This window comes from Protopterus annectens, chromosome 11.part0 (assembly GCF_019279795.1).
Source record: "Protopterus annectens isolate FY-2018-M chromosome 11.part0, PAN1.0, whole genome shotgun sequence".
Classification (NCBI taxonomy): Eukaryota; Metazoa; Chordata; order Ceratodontiformes; family Protopteridae; genus Protopterus; species Protopterus annectens.
The window spans coordinates 776,524,406-776,545,181 of record NC_056745.1 but is presented as its reverse complement, the minus strand read 5'-3'; the positions used below and the strand labels follow the sequence as shown (position 1 = coordinate 776,545,181).

Sequence of the window (20,776 nt, the reverse complement as noted above, 5' to 3'; positions counted from 1 at the left end):
CAATTATGCATTAGTACTTCCAAATACTACAAACTGAGAATTCTGAAGTCCATATAATATACCATCTTCCTTCTGATGCCTCAGAAATGGTGCAGTGTTCTGCAACTGTGAGTAAATATTTATAAACATAAAAAACGAAGTAGCTGTAATCTTCGCAAGACTTTTATGTTAGCGCTTTCATCTAAAATAATGCTTAGACTTCTTCAGACATCCCTCTCCCAGAATGCTATAGTTTTTATACATTCATTAATTAGTTAATCACTGATTTAATTAAACAATGCAGTATGTAAATGTTTTAAACTCGATAAGTCCAACCAAGCAGGGACTCATAGAACAAACACTGAAGTTGTCATACACATAAAACCTTGCTTAAAAGCCTTTTCCTTTTTAAAAGCTGGAACACATTATACCTAGATTACATGAAGATTAAAATGTTAGGACATTAACAGACTATATGCATGTAAAATAATCTAAAGCTTATAAAAAATGCAAAGCAATATTCAATAAATATATAACTTTCACCTATCTAATGGTTTCAGCTTCAAAATACACTTAATTGAAGCATATTCATTAAGGCCTGGGGGAATATGAGCATATGTACGAATCTGCCGCAAAAGTTCATTCTCTTATAGTTTCAGCTCTCAAGGACCCCCCCCCCCCCTCGAGCATTATGTTTTTTCTGATGGAGAATAGTGAATAGAAACTTGTGAGTGGGATTTTCTAAGGTATGCCTAGCTAAAGCATTTGTGGTTGTTTTTTTTACTTATGTTATATATATGCTCATAGATTCTCTGTTTCAATGATCTTTTCGTTTTTCCTATGTAGAAAGATTGACACTGCTGAAATAGTGCAACGTAGACAATCCCTTTAGATTCACAATTATACTTCCCTTTCACTAAGTATTCTAGATCTCTAATAGTAAATTTATTCCCAACTTTAATGTGTTGGCATTGGTGGTATCTACCACATTTATACATGCCAGAAAATCTATTAGTTATTTCACTTTGTAATTCTAGGGTGTTTTTTAAATTCTGTCCTTGTCGGTATGTTATGTGCAGAAGACCATACCTTTTTTTACAGATATGGGTATCTTCTGAAATTAGGGCCCAATTCTTATATAAAATGTTGGAAATCATTTTGGCATTCAGCGAATATGTTGTCAAGAACATAGGCCCTGAATCGGGTATCATGTTGTGTGTAGTACCATCATTGTCAATAAGATTTTGGGGTACCATGTATCCTCTGTGTAAACTAGGCTTAAAATGCCTCCTATCCCTTTTGGTGGACACTTCTACCCAAATTTGATCAAATAAATATTCAGTGTATCCTCTTTTTAGAAACATACCCTTCAATAAATTACATTCTGCTAAAAAATCTGCCTCAGAAGAAACCATCCTAGCAGCTCTTACTAACTGCCCCTTCATTACTGCTTTTTTCTGATAGAAGGGGCGGCTGCTAGAAAAATGCAAAAATGCATTTGAATATGTAGGCTTCCTGTGTATGACAGTCCTATATCTATTACTGGGTCTGTCTTTTGACAACTACACATCTAAAAAGTTGATGGACTCTTGCAAACTGAAAGGTGAACTCTAAAAATTCTGTAAGCTTTGTAATATCTTCTATGAAGGGTTCAATTGTACTAGCATCCCCATTCCAAGTAAAAAACATATCATCTTGGTATCTAGTATACCAAATGGTGTGCTGTTGGAATAGATAATTTGTGAATAGCAGCTCCTCTTCCCAGTATGCCATGACACAATTAGCGAAGCTACCCCCGCATGATGCCCCCATGGCTACACCTGTTTTTTTGTTTGTAAAATTCACCATTAAAGAGCATAAAGTTATTGGATAAGATGAGGTCTAGCAATGTTTCTATGACATTTCCCTGTTCTCTATGCCTTTATATGTTAAGAGTGCTCTAACCCAATTTAATCCTATGTCTTGCGGTATAACAGTGTATAGATCTTTAATATCCACTGTGAGAAAATTATAGTTCTCATTATATTCCAGTTTATTAATACCATCTAAGAACCCCCATGAATCAGGGCATATCTGTTTTTCGCTCTTAATAATGGGCTTCAACTTGCTATCCACAAATTTGGGACTTGAATATGTTAATGATCCCCTCCCATCCACAATTGGTCTAAATGTTGGATTATTCAAGTTTTTATTTATTTGGGAGATCCAAATAAAACCAGTGTCCTTGGTGCTATCATAGTTAAATATTGTAAAGTGTCCATGCTAAAACTTCCTTCTAGGAACAAATCATTGAGAGTACCATTCACTTTTTTATAAGCAATGTTAACTTCATTTAAACTTACATGACAATAACAATCACTGTCTAAATAAGTAAGCATTTTTTGTACATACTCACTTTCATTCAAAAAAACGAGCCCACTGCTTTTATCTGGCTTCATGGCCCTAACTTTATATGCCTTTAAAAATTGCAAGAAATCATGGTCTTCAGAGGACATGTTGTTAGCATATCCCCTAGGCAAGTTAACCCCACATAAAGCAGATTGAATATCCATCTCACAAATAATCTCAAATAGAGCTATTGTGGCATGCAGAGGGGGGTTAAATAAGCTAGAAACTTTTAATTCACTTGTTAGAGTAGGAGTATTACCCATAAGAACTGACAGGTTTAATTTACAAACAAAAATGTTTAAGTCCACAATGGTTTTAGCCAAATCGGCTTTCTTATCAGGCACAAAGGATAGACCCCTAGACAACAGGTTGACTAATTTAATGTCCACATGTAGGTCAGTAAAGTTATAGACTTTAAAATCCCCCTCTGTACTTACTAGGATGTGCGGTTTAGTTGTGGGGGTTTGTGCTATCTCCTGCGTTGATTCTGTTTCTTCTGTTGCTGCTGGCCTTGACCTCTGGCATTCTGTTGATAGTTCAGTTGCTTTTTCTGAGCTCCCTGAAAACCCTGAGGGTTGTAGTTGTTAATATTTCCCGATGATGTATTTTGCGAACCTCCGCCATTCCTAAGCCTCTCAATACGCCTTAGCTGGTTAGTTTGCATCGTGTTGTCATCCATCTCATCATTATCGTCGTCAACTAGGGGATGTTGCACCTCAGCAATCTCATGGTTCGCTATTGTATTTATTGGCTCTGGAGGCGGGGGATAAGCAATGCCTTTTGCATATTCATTAGTATCCCTCAAAATCTTCTTTTTCTTGATTTCAATAGCCCGTGTTAGCTGTGTTAGACTGTGAGTAAATACAGTGCTTCTGCATTGATGAAGTAACTAAAGCATTAATTAATGCTAAGTAAGCTACAGAGAAGTAAGTGCCTGTTGTAGGACTGGCTACTAAGAGCCCAATATCACCCTGACCTGTTATGCATTATCTTTGTCACAGTTAAAACTCTTGAAGGTCTAGAGACAGAGACAGACTTGTATAGATCCATAATGAAATGTCTCCTATCTAATCCAATAGGATAGATTCAGTTGCTTGTTTATTTCACTCATAGTATTGTATCAGGTTGTCTTTCACTGACACTTTATGAAACCTATTTATCTACTACTGAATGATGATGTTTGGTCTGTACTCATTCTGAAATGACTTATTTTATGTTGTTATCTTTGTAGAATTAAAAAAATAAGTACTACATGTTCGATTTAACTTAGCATGTTACAAATAGCAAACACGTGCAGAATGGGATTTTGTTTTACAGACAAAGAGAGAGAGAGAGAATTTTTGCATCTTCCTTTGTCTCTCCAATATTTTTTGCATCCTTTTATGTCTCTCATGAACTTCATTAAACCAAGATGATAGGTTGAGCTCGAACTTTGACACCATATAACCTCTGAGTGCCAAAAATGAGATTACAGCCACTGAAGCCCCTCCAAATTTCTTCAAACCAGGGACCCATGCAAAGGAACTGCCAGTCACTGACAACCAAAAGATTGTCTACTTTGTTAATCTGTAACCCCATTTACAATAGTTCCTCATATTGTGTCCATTTTGTTCATTTTTCACCCCATAGACAATACTTACTTATATCTGTCACATCTAACCCAGGCAACCTCTTGATTCTATCTGGTCCAGTAGTACTCATCCATTAACAACTTCACCCCATCTTGAGTTATTTACCACTCTTCTTTGCTATTGTCCAAACCTCCCCATACAAGGGCATACCAGTTATTTTTGGAAATGCACACCATTTTCCAGAATGTACTACTTCCAACAACTGTAACCTATTCAAACCAAACAAGTGCAGGATTAAGCAGAAAAAAAAGCATTTTGCTGCCCAGGTATTCTGAAAAATATGAAATGTATAACTATAAACCATGATACACATTCAATTTTGAAAACAATACATTCTAACACATCTCATTTGACAAAATAAATAAATTATTTTCTTTTTAAAATGTACATACTGTAACATACATAGTGTATGTCAGGCTATGCCCTTGTTGCTGTCTGTATAAATAACATCAGTGATTATAATATTCATTGGGTCCAGTGCTTTAAAATTGGACTTAGAATTACCTTGCCATACTTCTGCTTTAGAAGGCTTTGTCCATTAAGAACCTAATGGTGGCCAATGTGGGAGTGAATGACATGAGTTGCTCATCCCAGACAGTTATGTAGAAAAACATGATGGAAATTACAATGCATGTGTTCAAGGCAGGAAAGATACTGAGATACTGCCCTTGAGCAGTGTATTGCCTTCACCAAGAATGATGCCTAGATATGAAGACAAGATAGTTGGATTCAGCAATTGACTTCATAATCTATGTTATTCTGAGGGAATCCAGTATTTATCAGCCCTGGATGAGAAGGTAGACAATGTTTACTATTTTGCTAGGGATGGCTTATGCCTCTCATACCAAGGGTTCTACATACTGACTAAAGAATTTGTTGTCCCATAGTGACATTTTTAGGCAGCATTCCCCTACTGGCCAATCTAACATAATGGTCTCATACTCAAATGTGGAGAACATCATGGTGACACTAATCTATGCTGGGAGTCTTACTAGAAAGATACCAGAGCTATAGAGCCTCCTGCATTCATATTTATGTAGTTACTAAGACATGGTTTCAGTGCAATGACAGCACTCCCTTTATACCCAGGTTTAGCATCTGTCATGCCTTCAGACTCTTCAGTAACTGTGGGAAAGAATCTGTATTTCTTAGAAATACCACTACCTCACATCAAATTACCTATGACTCTGACTTGGAACTCCTACATATCCATATCACCCTTAACAAATCTAATTATAATTCATTGCTAGCTACAGATCCCCATCAATGTCCCTCAAATACAAGAGTATCACAAAAAGTGCCTTAACACCATTGAGGGATTAAATATCAAACCAAATACATTCTTGCTAGGCAACTAGAATTACCCAAGCATTGACTGGCACACTTTCGCCTCTAAAATAGCTATGCTCAGCATTTCATACACTTTGTTAATATCAATGCATTGGAGCAAATTGCAAAACTACCCACTAGGAGCTCTAACATTCTTAACCTGGTCTTTAACAAACAGGTATCCCACCTGTTATCTCCTCTTCTCAGGTCATATTGACTGTCAGGCTTAGTTGTACTACCCTATTGACAAATGAAACCACCTTTAGGGACTTTTTAAGTCAACCTGCTTCATCTTGTAGAGGACATATGCAAAATATCCAACAATGCTTTGCAAACAGACCCAGATGAGAGAGCATCAGATCTGACTTATCAGAACTTAAATAGCTGCATAGACAATTAGTCCCCATCAGTCCTAAATGTAATAGCAAATTCAGGAATAAACCTGTGCGGTAGAACTCGCATATAAATACATTTTATAACTAAAGAAGGATAACAATGAACAGCTGCAGGAAATTCCCAACCCCCCCTAACTGAAGACCTCAATGAAACATGCCAGCAAGGAACTTACGAGCACTATTATAAAATCTAAAGTACAATATGAACTTATGATGCCACAGATACCAAAACTAGCTACAAACCTCTCTTCATCTATGTCATAAAGTTAAGGAATGGTGTCCAACAATGCACTGAGCTCATCCATAATGATATCACGTGCTCTAATCCCAAGGAAATAGCCAATACATTAGCAGGCAAATTTAGTGTCAGCTTTACCTCACCTACCTAAACTGATACTCCCCGAAATCATGTTAGAACAAGTCACAGAATCCCTATCAAAGTCTAAAAATAATACTTCCACAGGACCAGAAAACATACTAGGTTGCTTTCTGCTCCAAGCTAACCTGCATCTAGCTTTTCGAGCCATGAAAGACCTAATCCTTATTGACCTCCTATTTTTTTACAAAACCAGTGCCTTTTCAAACATCCACAGTAAGAAACTAAATCTATACCAAAACATAAACAAGACTCGGTGGGATAGGTTCCTAGCATACCAGTTTCCCAGCTTCTAGAATATGTTGCCACTATAGGTGAAAACATGTACTACTTTGGCTACATTTAAGACTAGTTTTGATGAGTGGATTAATGGACACAAATTTTCTCCAAGATTATCATGTATGGCCTTGCTAGATTTGGGAGGTAAACAATATTACAAGCTTGACAAGAGTGGCAGGAACTTTTAACTTTGCCTACTTAAAGGTGTATATATGGCTTGGCATCTTATCATCCCTGTGATCTCCAGCCTAGCATTATTTTTCTGTTCTACGGTCCTAAATAGGAAAATAATCATGGCATACACATATGACCATAGCAGGATTTGAACTGCCAATCCAAAGTCTATTCTCTGCTAAACAGGAAATTACTTAATTTCAATTGTGCTGTTTATTGCAATGTTTTCCTTTCTATTGTTTTTTTAATTAACCTGAATATAGTGGAATGGTTCTTCCAAAACATTTCATCAAAGTGCAAGATTGTACCATTAAATTTCATGTCCTATCATGTAGCTTTTACATGTAAATATATACCATATACTGATCAGCTCTTTCACTACATAAGAACTTTCATATGGTACAAGCTACAAAGCATGATAGAAAATGAAGAAGTCTACATCACATAGGATCACCCATTACCATCAGTTCAAAAGATAGATGCTAGAAAAACTGATATAGTGGCCCAAGAAAAGAAGACAAAAGTAGCATAGCTCATTGAAATTGTCACACCTAGCGACAGTGTCTTGCAAAAAGAGAGATACAAAGTCATAAAATACCAGGATTTGCAGGCAGAAATGAGAGCAATGTGGAAGAAAGATACCCAGATAGTTCCAATAGTAGTAGGAGCAACAGGTCTTATAAAAAATAGTCTAAAATCATATTTAGATTTGTTATCAGTCCATGTAACTCCATATGAATTGCAGGAGTCATTACTGGGCACATTGCAGGTGCTGCGAAGAGCACTACTGGCTGGCATCAAAGACTGAAACAATACCAGTTTCATGAACTTTAATCGTACTTTGACTTAGGAATCAGGTCCATTCCCATCACAGTATTAGAAACCCAAAAGATTTGGAGAAATTAAAAAGAGAGAAACACAAGCTAAGACAGTCTATAATTAATATAGAATAATTTATTTGTGTTAGCACAGATCTATAGCAACAGCTTACATTCTGTTGGTTCATTAACTATAGTCTCATGTGGCATAGGTGAACATGGCTTCTTAGCCCTCTTGTGCATTTTCAGTTACTAAAGTCTAAGCAACTGAATAAATAAAAAAATGTATACGGCAAGTGGCATTAAAATCAAATGAAATATATTTTTTCTCTGAGAACACATTAGGTGCTCAGACAGCTTGTCCACTTGCTCAGACATAGTGCTCTGACTTTGGTTCAGATGACAAAGAAAGGACAGGTAGAAAACAAAGAAAATACGTAGTGCCAGAAAGCATTAGGAAGCTAAGTAGATTACCTAGGGACTCATGGAATGGGAGCAAGGGTTGCTAGATTCCATTATGTGCCTGCAACTCAGTACTGAAAACTATAGCACTATATTATCATGGACCATCAGTGGAACATCATTTCTGGGAATTAAACATTCTGCATATGTCCACTGAGATATAGCAGACGGCAAACAGTGCCCTGCTCTAATACTGTATGAGGCCCAGAAGTGACACCACAGATTACTAGAATATGTAGAAGATAATGAATGTGACCTGGTCAGCAAGTCTGACTTCATTAGAACTCGACACGTCCATATCTGTATCTTAGACAAGTTAACATAAAAAATAACTGACTCATCCATGCAGCAGCTGGCTTTCTGACACTCTTAGTTTAGATTTAGGAGCAGATTTGGGTCACTCAGCAGTCAGATGGGGGGAGGTCACATCATGTTATATTAATTTTCATTCCCAAGAGAAGGAAGACTAAGTGTCCTGTGCATGGATCATCCTTGGCAAATATAAGAGGCATCACCCTGGCACTTGCTAAGCATGGTTCCTGGACATTAATAGATGCTTAGGTCACTGTATGACATAACCTCCTACTGACAAGTAACAAAACATGGTAGGAAAACCTCACCATACTGTTCTGAGGAATAACATGGATTTTTTGGCATGATTCCCTATTTCTTTTACCTGAGGACCACCAGGTTAGGAGAACAAAGGAGACTTGTAATGCTAGTCCATGTGAAGAAGGTGTAAGCTGATCGATTGAAGAACAGCTGTCCATCCTGCCTACATTGTCAAGATCAGTGGAATCTAACACACAGGAAAATCAACACATCACCTGGGGGAAATTTACATGTTGTGACAAAACACAGTCTTATCAATGAGAAGTAATCTTTAAAGATGTTTCACAAAAAAAATTGTTTAAAAAAGGGGAGTGAAAATCAACGGCTGTGTTGGGTGCAATGATTTTACATGGTCAAAGTTCTATAACTTTCTCTAGTGTTTGATTCTTACAGCAGAGACCCTGACAACTATCACTGGGAAGATGAATGCAGGAGGACAGATGAAAGGTTTAGGCCACAGAGAAGCTCAATGCCTAGCCAAATAATTTGTAACATTACATGGAAAATGCCAGAAGAAAAAGCAAACTTACCAAAGTTAATTCTTCAATTCTTGTACTGACACCAGCAGCCATGTCACGGCGCTCATTTGCTGTCTCTGGACATGGATAGATTGTAGCACGGAATCTGTTTAAAACATCAGATTATTAAGTACTAAATATGGAGGATAAGGCACAGCACATAAAACTGAAATTCCAAAAAGGAAAAAATGGAAAATGGAGAACTTTTTTTAATAAAATATGATCAATATATTAACTGACCTAATATACATTTATACATTGCCTTCTTGGTAATGAACAAACATATTAATGCATACATACAGATAAATTCATATATAACCATATAGCAATGAGGATATCTAGTGGCTGTAGAATATTTAATATTGTGCTACACATTAAAAATATTTATTATGTCCAGACAGCCATCAAGGAATGCTCATTCTGTTTTATGTTCCACTGATTGGATAACATTTTTAATACTGACAAAGTATCCTCAGCTAATGAAATAAATGGAGAAATGTCTGGGGCACCAGCTAGTAAAAGAGTTAACCCAGGTAAAAAGATATTAATTAATTAATAATCAAGTCCATTAACCCTTTTCCAACTGCTAAGGATGGCATAAGAAAAGATTAGGATATATTTCAGCAAATGATGACTCAGCATGCATAGATGACTGTAATGAGTTGATACACAATATTTCTTGTTTTCAACTTAATGAGAATGAAGTTTGTTGAATAAGGGCTTAAATTATATACCCACTTATTCTTTCAGAATTCCAATGTGCTGAAGATGTGAAGGAGTTTTGTAGAAAACTCAATTTACAGGCATATTTTGCTAATAGATTTGGAGTTTCTGCTAACGATGAAACTGATTTTAAAATTTTCTTTTTAGCCACCTTACTATAAGTGTCTACGGTAGCGTTGTCACCTCACAGTTAGACGTTGCCCGTTCGATTCTCAGTTAAAGCGTCTTCTGTGTGGCAACATGCGTGAACGGGCATTCCTTCGTTGAAGGTTGTGCATTAGGCCCGGCAAGCCAGCACGTAAAACTCTACTGCCAATCATTAGCGGACCAGAGTTCCACTGTGGCGACCCCTAACTGGGAAAAGCCGAAAGACACAAAATTATATGTTCAAAGTTTGAAAACTTCGAACATTAAATAATCAAATTTAAATGCTCAAAGTTTCAAACATCAAACATATAATAAAAAAAAAAAAAAAAACAGAACTTACCTGACTAGTGTAGGCAGGGGGGCAAGCCCCCCTGCACCGCCCACAGCCCCTGCTCTTTAAATATGCCAACTCTGAGACTGCACTATAGTGCTGTAAAGGGAAGATTTCCCTTACTGCACTGTAGTGTGGTCTCAGAGTTGGTATATTTAAAGAGCGGGTGGGGTGGGGGTGGGGGGAGTGCAGGGGTGCATGCCCCCGCCTACAGATGTTAGTTTTGGGTTTGCGTTTTTTTTTTACATATGCTCGAAGTTTTATAACTTTGAACATTTAAATTCGATATTTTAACATTCAAAGTTATAAAACTTTGAACATATGATATAGACCCTTATTATAAGGTGGTTGTTTTTGAAAATCTTGTAATCAAATAATTATCCAGTTTATTACTTTATAAAAAGTATTTTGACAATCTATCCAAAGATAAATGTTCAAGTTTAACATCTTTATAAAATAATTCTAATTTAGCAATTTCAAATGCTGACAAAGGTGGCAGTGTAGTCCTTTGAGACTATATATTAACTGTTGGATGGTTGTTATTATTAAAAAATGTTTTTTGATCCAACCTTTATATTTATGTGGGAAACTGATGTTTTTTTTAGATTCTGCGGTAGGAGAAGGGATCATTGCTACCAAACCTAGGAATCAGGAAATAGTTAAAGATCGCAGGCAACAATAGTTTTATTTGCTGCCAAAAAATCAATAGTGATGTCATTTTTGGCACCTTTTTGTATATAAATGTTATTTCTCTAGTGTTGATGTATGTTAGTGAAGAAGATGCTTACAGCATCAAAACTGGTTTAAAGACCTTGGTTTTATCTTGTTGGATTTAATGAAGGATTTGTAATGAGTAGTACTGAGCATTTTGATTTTGCATTATAAAAAAGTAGGAACTGCCAAGAGAATAAGGATCATAGGATCATAGAAGGTTGCTAGGCTAATGGCCCTGGGGCTCTTACAAGCCTAGCCAAGAGTTTATCCCCAAAACATAAACTTCAGTCAGCAGCTGTCACCCCTGTAAATGACAGGCACAGGTGGAACCCCTGGGACAAATTTGTGGTTTCCCATTCACTCATCAAGGTTGCGCTTGAAGAGGGTCAGCGAGGTGTTCTGTTTGATGTGTATGCAAAGTCTATTCCAGAGATGGGGCAGCCTCTGGGAGACAAACCTGTCTCTCCAGCAGGTTTTGTTAATGTCACATATTAGGTTCATGCCTTTTGAGTAGGTAGTGCGTGAGGAGTTAGACTTACAGATATGGAGCATCTCTAGTAGGGCAGGGCCCGATATTGCCTTGTAGGCGAGACACAGATCACTCCTGAGCAGTCTGTGCGATACCGAGTAGAGTGATAGTGATTTGAGCCTGTCTGCATAGGACAGGTGTCGGAGGCCATGTATTCTCTTTGTGAGGTATTTCAGTGGCCTTTCCAGTTGGTGCAAATGTTTGGAGAGCTACACCCCAAATGGGGAGTTATACTCAATTATTGGTCTAATGAGTAAGGAGTATAGAGAGGTAATAACCTTCTTTTTTTCCGGATGCAATCCCTTACTTATGAGATGAACCAAGTAAAAGTCTTTTCTGACTACTGCCGCTACATGAAGTCAAATGTGAGGTTATCAACCTGAGTGCCCAGGTCTTTCACTACAGGTTATGTGCTTAGGGGATTGCCGTTGATGTGGTAATCAGTAGGGTCACATTTTTGCCGAATGGTATGATGATAGATTTTTTTTGCATTTAGCTTGAGGCCATGACTTACGGACCAGTCATTAATTGTTGTGCGATGCTCTTGTAGTATGTTAACATCATCTGGGGAGTCAATGACAGCACCCAACTTACAGTCATCGGCAAGCTTGGTCAGCCACAGGCCTTTTGTCTTTGCCTGTACCTCAGAGAAATAGATGCCAAACAGTAGGGGTCACAGGACAGATCCCTGGGGAACTTCACTAGTGACAGGTCTGCTATTGGAGGTGGAGGTGCCTATTTTGACTTTGAAATTCCTTGTCAGTGAGCCAGTTGGCCACCCACCTAATGAGATAGGAATTTAAGCCAAGGTGTGTTAGCTTTTTGATGATGCCTGAGTGGGGGATTGTGTCAAAGGCTTTGGACAAGTCAAGGTAAGCTGTATGTACTGACCTTCCCTCATTCAGGGCATTGGTGACAGTCTCAAAGAAGTCAGCCAGGTTCAACAGGCAAGATCTGCCCTTGACAAATCTGAACTGGGTGGGGTCATGTGCTTGGAGTATGCCTATGTCCTTGTTTATGAGAGCCATAATAATATGCTCCATGGCTTTACAGATAATAATATGCTCCATGGCTTTACAGATCAGACTTGTCAAGCTAATGGGGTGATAGTTTCCAGCATCAGTAGTGGCACCACCTTTGTACAAGGGGGTGACAATGGTGGCTCTCCACTCTGCTGGAATGAAGCCAGTACTTAGGCTGTGGTTGTAAAGGGTGCTCGATGGCAAAGCCAGTTCTTGCTGGAGATGGTGCAGAATACATCTTGGGATACTATCAGGTCCCATGGAAGCTGTGTTTTTTGCCTTGGATAGTGCCTGTAACACTTGATCTAAGGAGATGTGAGGTGAGGGAAAAGTATCTGGGATGTCAAAAGGGCCTTTGGGGGGGACAGGGAGATGAAGTTTGCACTAAACCTATCTGCTAGCAGGTTGGCTAAGTCAAAAGGATCACTGTAAGTGATACTGCTAAGCACTAATTTGGAACAAACCTAGGTTTTGCCACTGAGGCTCCTGACATAACTGAAGAAAACTTTATGGTTTCCCTTTATTATGGAGGTAGTTTTGATTCATAATTGGCCTTGGAGGTTTTCATTAGTGATCTAATTTGCTTGTTGAGGCTAAGGAGGGAGTTTTTCCAATTCAGAATGTATTCCCTTTTATCCTTGGAAAACAGTTTCTTCCTTTTGTTGTAAAGCCTGTTGATAGAGGATGTCCACCAAACAGGTTTGTATTTACTTGAGGAGCAGGTTTTAGTTCTGTTGGGTATGGTTGAGTCTATGCAGTTGTACAGGTGCTTGTAAACTGCATTGGCATACTGTTCAGCATAGTTGTCTGCATCCTGTGGAGGGGGTGGTGGTGTGAAGCTACAGATACCCTCCCTTAGGAGGTTGTAGTCAGCTTTTGAGAAGTTTTTTAGCTTGATTTCGGCTTTGGGATTGGGTGGGATAGAACCTTTGAATGAGACAGTCCGATGATCTGATCTAACCATGGAAGGACATACTATGTGAGTGGTGCAGTGGTCACCCATGTTGGTGAGAACCAAGTCCAGAATGTTATCTCCTTTTGTGGGAGATGAGACAAGCTGGTATAGTGCATTAGAACTGATGAAGTTGAGAAATCATTGAGACAGTGTGTTAATGCAAGAATAGTTCACCCAGTCTATGGTGGGGTAGTTGAGGTCATCAAGGATCATGGTGTTAGGGGATACCTTGATGGAGTCTAGTAGATCCAGGTAAGAGGAGTGGGTGTCCTGAGTCATGGAGGGGGGGTCTATAGTTGGCTATAACTTGGACGGGTGTCTTGCCAACTGTCAGTTGTACTTGCAGTAGTTCCAGTGCACCATGCTGGCAAGCCAGTCTGGAGGTGTGCCTGTCCTTGATGAAGATAGAGACTCCACCACCCTTAGTCTTCCCAACCTCATTTTGGGGTCAGAACGTCTGGAATGAGGTATAACCTGGTAAGGCATGGGTACTTTTCGTAGCCCTGAACCAAGTTTCCCAGACTGCACAGACATCAGCATCTTCCAGTTAGGGCTTCCAGTGCATCCATTTTCAGGTTTAGGCTGCTAATGTTAAGCAGCATGACCTTCAATTTGCTTTTCGACGGATCTTTTATGTTGGAAGGTTTGTCTTTGGGACATTGCCTAAAAAAGGCACAATGAGGGAGGTAAGAGCCTTGGCCAGGATCTGGAAACCCCGTGGTGACAGGTGAAGGCCATCTCTGGCAAAGTATCTAGGCCTGTCGACCATGTCATCCCAGGCAGATAAGATACTGGATCCCTTTGGAATGACACCAGAAACTAAGCCAATTGTTAAAGTCAATTATTTTTATTGGTATTGTGATATCATTCTTGGTGAAGGTAGGATGCTGCTTAAGGCTAGGGTTATACTTGCCTGGAACACATACTCTGAGGGTTCAATTACGTCTCTCTTCATATAGTCCAGGTAGGTACATCTTAAGTCATTCACACCAACATGTACAATGACAGAGTCGTACTTGTACTTGTTGTGCAGAGACTTAAGTGCATGCGTGATGTGGTGGATTCTGGCCCCAGACAGACAACTGACCGTGACATTTTCCTTGTTGAGCCTGGTAATGGGGACATATGTGTGTCTCACAATTGAGTCACCAATGACTAGTGTGTTTGGTTTATTATGCCTTGTGGGCTGTGATGGTTTATTGTTTTGCCTTATGGGCTGTGTTTGTGAGATACTGGTATATTGTCTGCTGTGTGTGATGTGTTTGGTGTTGTGTGTGGAATGTTTGTGAGTGTGTTTTGGAGGTCTCTGCTGTTTAGGTATTTTTTTATTGAGGACCATTGCATAGGTGTGTGTGTGTTGTGCTTGGCTATGTGATGTGAGTGGTGTGATGTTTGTTCTGACAATCTCGTCTTTGTCAGGATTGCTGACTGTGGCATGATAGTGAACTTGGACTCCAGGTTACTGATGTACAAGTATTTCTCGCAGGTGGAAGAATTATGTGCTAGGAGAAGAGGGTTGTCATTAAACATGAGGCAGTTGCAATACTGTCTCAGTATGCCCATGTCAACCAGGCTGGCATTAGAAAGTGATTGGATATGTCCAGACATAGTGTTCTGAATGCTTGGCCAGACTTAATGGAAAGAGGGTTTTGTTAAGGGATTGTCTACAAGAGTGTAGACCACAAGAACCTTCTTAAATGTAAAGTAACTGGCCTGAAGCACAAGTGCTAAGACCAAAGCTTAAAATGCTTGGAATAAAAAGTAAATTTAATTGGGCTACTAACAAGCTGTAATAAATGCAGCAGAATAAAAGCACTTGAATACTTAAGAGCACATAGCAAAAATAAGGTAATAAAGTATGAAGAACACAATTACAATAAAAGCAGCTGAATAAAGTGCAACATTTCTTTTTTTTTTTTCTAAGTGGAGAGGGAGGAAACAGAAGATAGTTCAAGATTAGGGAACTAAGGGGGTAGGCCTGCCCAAATGCTCTCCCTCTACTTAGTACACTCAGCTGATGAGAAGATGCTAACTTGCATTAGTAAGACAGACACTATCTGAGCTAAATATAATAGGAAATTTAAATGCCTCCTATATGAACATATACCCATAAAAATACACAGCAAGAGAAAAAATATTTAATGCTAATGAAGTCTCATTCTATCCATCTTGAGTAATCCTGTAGCTGGGTAATCTGGTGCTCGATGGCATTCCTTGACGTGATACCCCTCAGCAGTCAGATGAGGATCAGTCCAAGTCTGTAGTTCCCTTATGTGTTGACATGAGAAGCAAGAAAAATTTGAGAAAATAAAAAAGCCATTCTCAGCACTAATGATTGCACCCCTTAGCATCTTGTACGCAGGGCAGCTATGCTTCTGTTTGAGAGCACACAAACTAATTAACAAAGAATTTAATTGTACCATTAGGAATCCCAAGGCTAAATATGAACCCAAAATTAATAATACATTTTCAGTTAATTATGTGAGGAAGTTAATAACTAATTTTAGAGCTATTTACAATAATGCTGCTCACTGTCACCCACAAAAGAATAATCAGGATCCTAACTGATATATTAAGTGCAAATTTTATTCTACCCAGGTCTATATCACTTTGTCAAAAGCTTAATTAAGCAAATCTCTAATTATTGAACCCTATTCGGTGAAAGCTCAATTGAGCGAATGATCATGTCAGTAAAAAATTTCCTAGGGAAAGGACGTGGCTGGCCATTGTCAGGAATTTGCCCTTTTCCCCACTGTAGTGCAATCTTGGAGTTGGGATATTTAGTTAGGGGAGGTGAGGGGAAGAAGCCCCCCCACTTTGCAGGGTTTTAAATTTTGTTGTATTTCTTACGGAAGGTTGCTGGCCTACTACTTTTGTTCCCTAGGACGTTTGCTTAATTGAGCTTTCGTTGATTTGAGTTTGACAATTAGCGATTCTCTCACTTAATTCCAGAATTCCCAGCCATCCCCTATAATTACTATGGAACAAGTCCTCTCAGCCCCCTCCAAAGGGAAGAACACCTCATCATTGGCTCTGATAACAAACGTATCTGATTATCTAATATGGTCTATCCAAACTACTACTACTTAACGTCTTTAATTCAAGCTTCTCCACTGGTTACATTAACAAAGTCCTAGAAAACAGACATTGTAATGGTTCATAGGTTCATAGGTTCATACTAGGCTATCTGCCTAAGGGCATTTATAAGCCTAGCCCAGAGTTTTGTGGCTTTCGCCACCCCTTTAGTTTGAAGGATACTATGTCCATTATTTTGCTGTGCCTCTGTCAAGCAGTGACACTGAGGTAATCCCTGGGGTATACCTGCGATCTCCCATCCATTGGTCAAGATTTCTCTTGAACAAAGCCAGCGAGGTGCTCTGCCTCACATGTACCAGGATTTTGTTCCACAGCATAGGGAGTCTCTGGGTGATGAATCTGTCCCTCCAGCATGTAATATTAATAACCGTGTTAAGGTTTAAGTCTCCTGCCCTTGTAGTTCTGATGGATTTAGATTTTTTGAGGTGAAGCATGTTCATCAATTTCGGGTTGGTCATGGCCTTGTATGTTAGGCACAGGTCACCTCTGAGCAGACGGTAAGCGACTGAATAGAGCTGGAGTTCCTTCAGTCGGGCAGCATAAGACATATTTTTGAGACCCTTTATCCTTTTGGTGAGGAACTTTTGGGGCCTTTCCAATTGCTGCAGGTGTCGGGTCAGATACATTCCAAATGGGGCATTGTACTCAATCATTGGTCTGATGAGTGATGAGTACAGGGGAATGATGACCTCCCTTGATCTAGATGTGAATCCCTTCATGATCAGGTGGGCAATGTAGAAGGTCTTCCTAACTACTTTGGCAACGTGAGTGTCAAACGAAAGGTTACTGTCAACCTGGGTCCCCAGATCCCTGATAACCTCTTCTGTGCTTAGTGGATTGCCACCTATATGGTAGCTAGGGGTAACCTTGTTTTTCCCGAAGGGTATGACTATGCATTTTTTGGCGTTTAACTTTAGGCCATGGCTCTGGCACCAGTTATCCATTTCTATAAGACCCTTCTGAAGGATATCTGTGTCAGATGTGTTCTCGACTATGGCGCCCAGTTTGCAGTCATCTGCAAACTTTGTCAGCCATAATCCTCCTGTGTTTGCTTGTACTTCTGAAAAGTAGATGCCGAACAAGAGTGGGCCCAGGACTGAGCCCTGTGGGACACCACTTGTTACAGGCTTTGAGTCTGACATGGCGCCAGCAACTCTGACCCTGTGGGTTCTGTCACTTAGCCAGTTTGCAACCCATCTTGTGATGTATGGGTTTACATTTAAGCTGGTGAGCTTTTCAATGATACCTGAGTGGGGTATTGTGTCGAAGGCCTTTGCCAGGTCAGGGTAGGCTGTGTGGACTGCCTTGCCCTCATCAATGGCCTTGGTGACTGTTTCGAAAAAGTCAACCAAGTTTAAAAGGCATGATCTGCCTTTGACAAAGCCAAACTGGGTTGGATCCAATGTCTGCAAGTCCACTATGTCTTTATTTATGAGTTCCATTATGATCCTCTCCATAGCTTTGCAGACCAGGCTTGTCAAGCTGATGGGACGGTAATTTCCAGGGTTGGTGGAGGCACCGCCTTTGTGAAGTGGGACCACAGTTGCCGTACGCCACTCCTTGGGAACGTATCCTGAGGTGAGGCTAAGATTAAACAGCTGCCCTAACTGCAGGTTTAATTCCTCATTGAGTTCGTGGAGCACACAACCGGGGACACCATCTGGTCCCATGGATGCTGTGTTTTTCGCCTTGGAGAGAGCAGTTCTCACCTGAGCGTTTGAGATGTTTGGGGGGCTACAATCCTCTGGTATAGATATTTCTCCTTTTGGGTAGAAATTTGCACTGAACCTGTCAGCCAGTATGTTGGCAATGTCTGTAGGTTCAGTGATTTTTACATCATTTTGAACTAATTCTGAGCATATCTGGGAGTTTCCTCCCAGGTTTCTAACATAGCTAAAAAAGGCCTTATGATTGTCTTTTGAGTCCTTAGCAATTTTTCTCTCAAAATTTGCCTTGGATGATTTTATGAGAGATCTTAGTTTTTTACTTATGATGATCAAGGGTGTCTTCCCTTTTAAGGATTTTGCTCTATCTTGTAGTAGCTTCTTCCTTTTGTTGTAGAGCTTGTTTATGGCTGGGGTCCACCAGACTGGACGCTTGCCTTTGGTAAAATATTCTTTGTTTTGTTTGGGATTGCCTGATCCATGCAGTCCTGTAGGTGCTGGTAGAAGGCATTTGTAAGTGAGTCAGCGGCTTGAGTAATGGTTTCTGCAGGCTTGGGGGCCTTGAAAGAGACCACACTAGTCTTTAGAAGTGTGAAGTCGGCTTTTGAGAAGTTCTTCACTGTGGTCTTTTTTATCTGGGGTGGGGGCGGGATGTGGACTTCCAGTGAGATTAGTTTATGATCTGATCTCACCAGTGAGGGGTATACTTCCAGTGTTGAACATTGTGACCCCATGTTTGTGATGATGAGATCTAGTACGTTTTCTCCTCTTGTGGGGATGGTGACTAGTTGTTCCATGGCATTTGAGTTTATGAACTCTAGGAACCTTGGGGCTAGAGTGTTGGGGCTTGAGTAGTGATCCCAGTCTATATTCGGATAGTTGAAATCACCTAGTATGATGGTGTTTGGAGAAACATTTATCCCCTCCAGTGTTTTCAGGAAAGCTATGTGAGGTTCTTGAGTTTGAGAGGGTGGCCTGTAACATGCTACAAAATGCAGAGCAGTCTTGCCTATGGTTAATTGCACCTGGATGGTCTCCGATGCATTGTGCGTTGCCACCAACCTTGAGGTGTGGGTGTCCTTGATGAATATGGACACCCCCCCCTCCTTTCTTGGTGTTGTCCGGATTTTGGGGCCGGAACGCATGATATGAGGTAAAACCTGATAGTGCCGGGGTGCTCTCAGGAGCCTTGAACCAGGTTTCAGTCACAGCACAGACAACGATGTTCTCCATACTGAGAAGGGCTTCAAGTGCGTGCATCTTGAGGTTGAGACTTCTGGCATTGAGCAGCATTACCCTTAGTTTTTTTTCCTTTTTTGTGTTCTAGGGTGGTAGGTTTAGAATTTGAGCCTTGCCTAAAAAAGGCACTATGGGGGTGGTAAGAGCCTTTGCCAATATCCGGAAGCCCAGGAGTGACAGGTGCAAGCCGTCCCTTGCAGCCTTGTCCAACATGTCATCCCAGGCAGACAGACATTGGATCCCCTTTGAATGACACCAGAGTTTAAGCCAATTATTAAAGCTGATAATCTTGTCTCTGTATTGTGGCATCATTCTTGGTGAAGGTAGGATACTGCTCAAGGTCAGGGTCATACCTGCCTGGGCTACATAATCAGAGAGCTCCTCTATGTCTCTTTTCATGTAGTCCAGGGAGGTACGTCTCAGGTCGTTCACACCAGCATGGACAATGACTGAGTCGTACTTGTACCTGCTGTTGAGAGACCCGAGTGCTTGCGTTATGTGGCGAATTCTAGTGCCCGACAGGCAGCTTACTGTGACCTTCTCCTTACTCAATCTGGTGAGCGGGACGTCAGTGTGTCTGACTATGGAGTCACCAATGACGAGTGTGTCTGGCATTGTGTTTGGCCTTAAGGGCTGTGACTGTTTGGCACACTGACTTTGTGGTCTATGTGTTGCATGTGTTGTGTCCTGAGGTGGCAGTTGTTTGGGTGTCTGCTTTGGTGGCCTCTGCTGTTTTGGTAGATTTTTGATCAGAGCCTCCGAGTATGTTTTTGTGTGTTTATGTGTATGATTTGAAGTTTTGATAGTACTATGTGAGACTGGGTTTGTGGTGTGTGTGGTTACCTTCTCCTCCTGTCTGGTCTTGCCAGTCCTATTTTGAGAGAGCTCAGCCTCCAGTTTGGCTATATAGTTGCATCTCTCGCATGTATTTGTGTTTTGTGGGAGAAGGAGAGGGTTGTCTGTGTGCATGAGGCAATTGTAACATTGCCTCAATATTCCCAGATTCACCAGCTGAGCAGGAGAGGACACTAGCAACTGATCCCTTGACATGCTAGAAGGAATAGACAAAAACTTTATGTAGATGAGTTTGAAAAGACTTCGGGGGATGTGGGTGATCGAAAAAGGGGTTTTAGGCTGGTGGGGTACTATGTATAATGAAAGTGCTATATCAAAGTAAAAAGTACTTTAGGAGCAAGTGCTAGGCTTTACAGATAGAGAATAGTCTACTTAGGAATCAAGTAGAGCTGAACTTTTTAGATATAGAATACGCTGGCTTGATCAGCAGTACAGTTCAAGGAAAGCTGTTCTAAGGGAAAATTTGAAGAGTGGACTTTAGGTAGCCCGAATAGTTTAACCTTAATTAACCGCCGCTGCTCTTATGTGCTCCTGTGGCAA

General features: G+C 40.1%; 1 protein-coding gene across 1 annotated transcript in view; it reads right to left on the bottom strand.

Annotated features, from left to right (window-relative positions):
• ATP6V0A4 (ATPase H+ transporting V0 subunit a4) overlaps positions 1–20,776 on the bottom strand; it is a 563,239-nt gene that overhangs the window by 300,420 nt on the left and 242,043 nt on the right. The window contains exon 9 of the mRNA XM_044088210.1: positions 8,974–9,067. Coding sequence (XP_043944145.1) covers positions 8,974–9,067 — 94 coding nt within the window. The remainder of the gene's footprint in view (positions 1–8,973; positions 9,068–20,776) is intronic.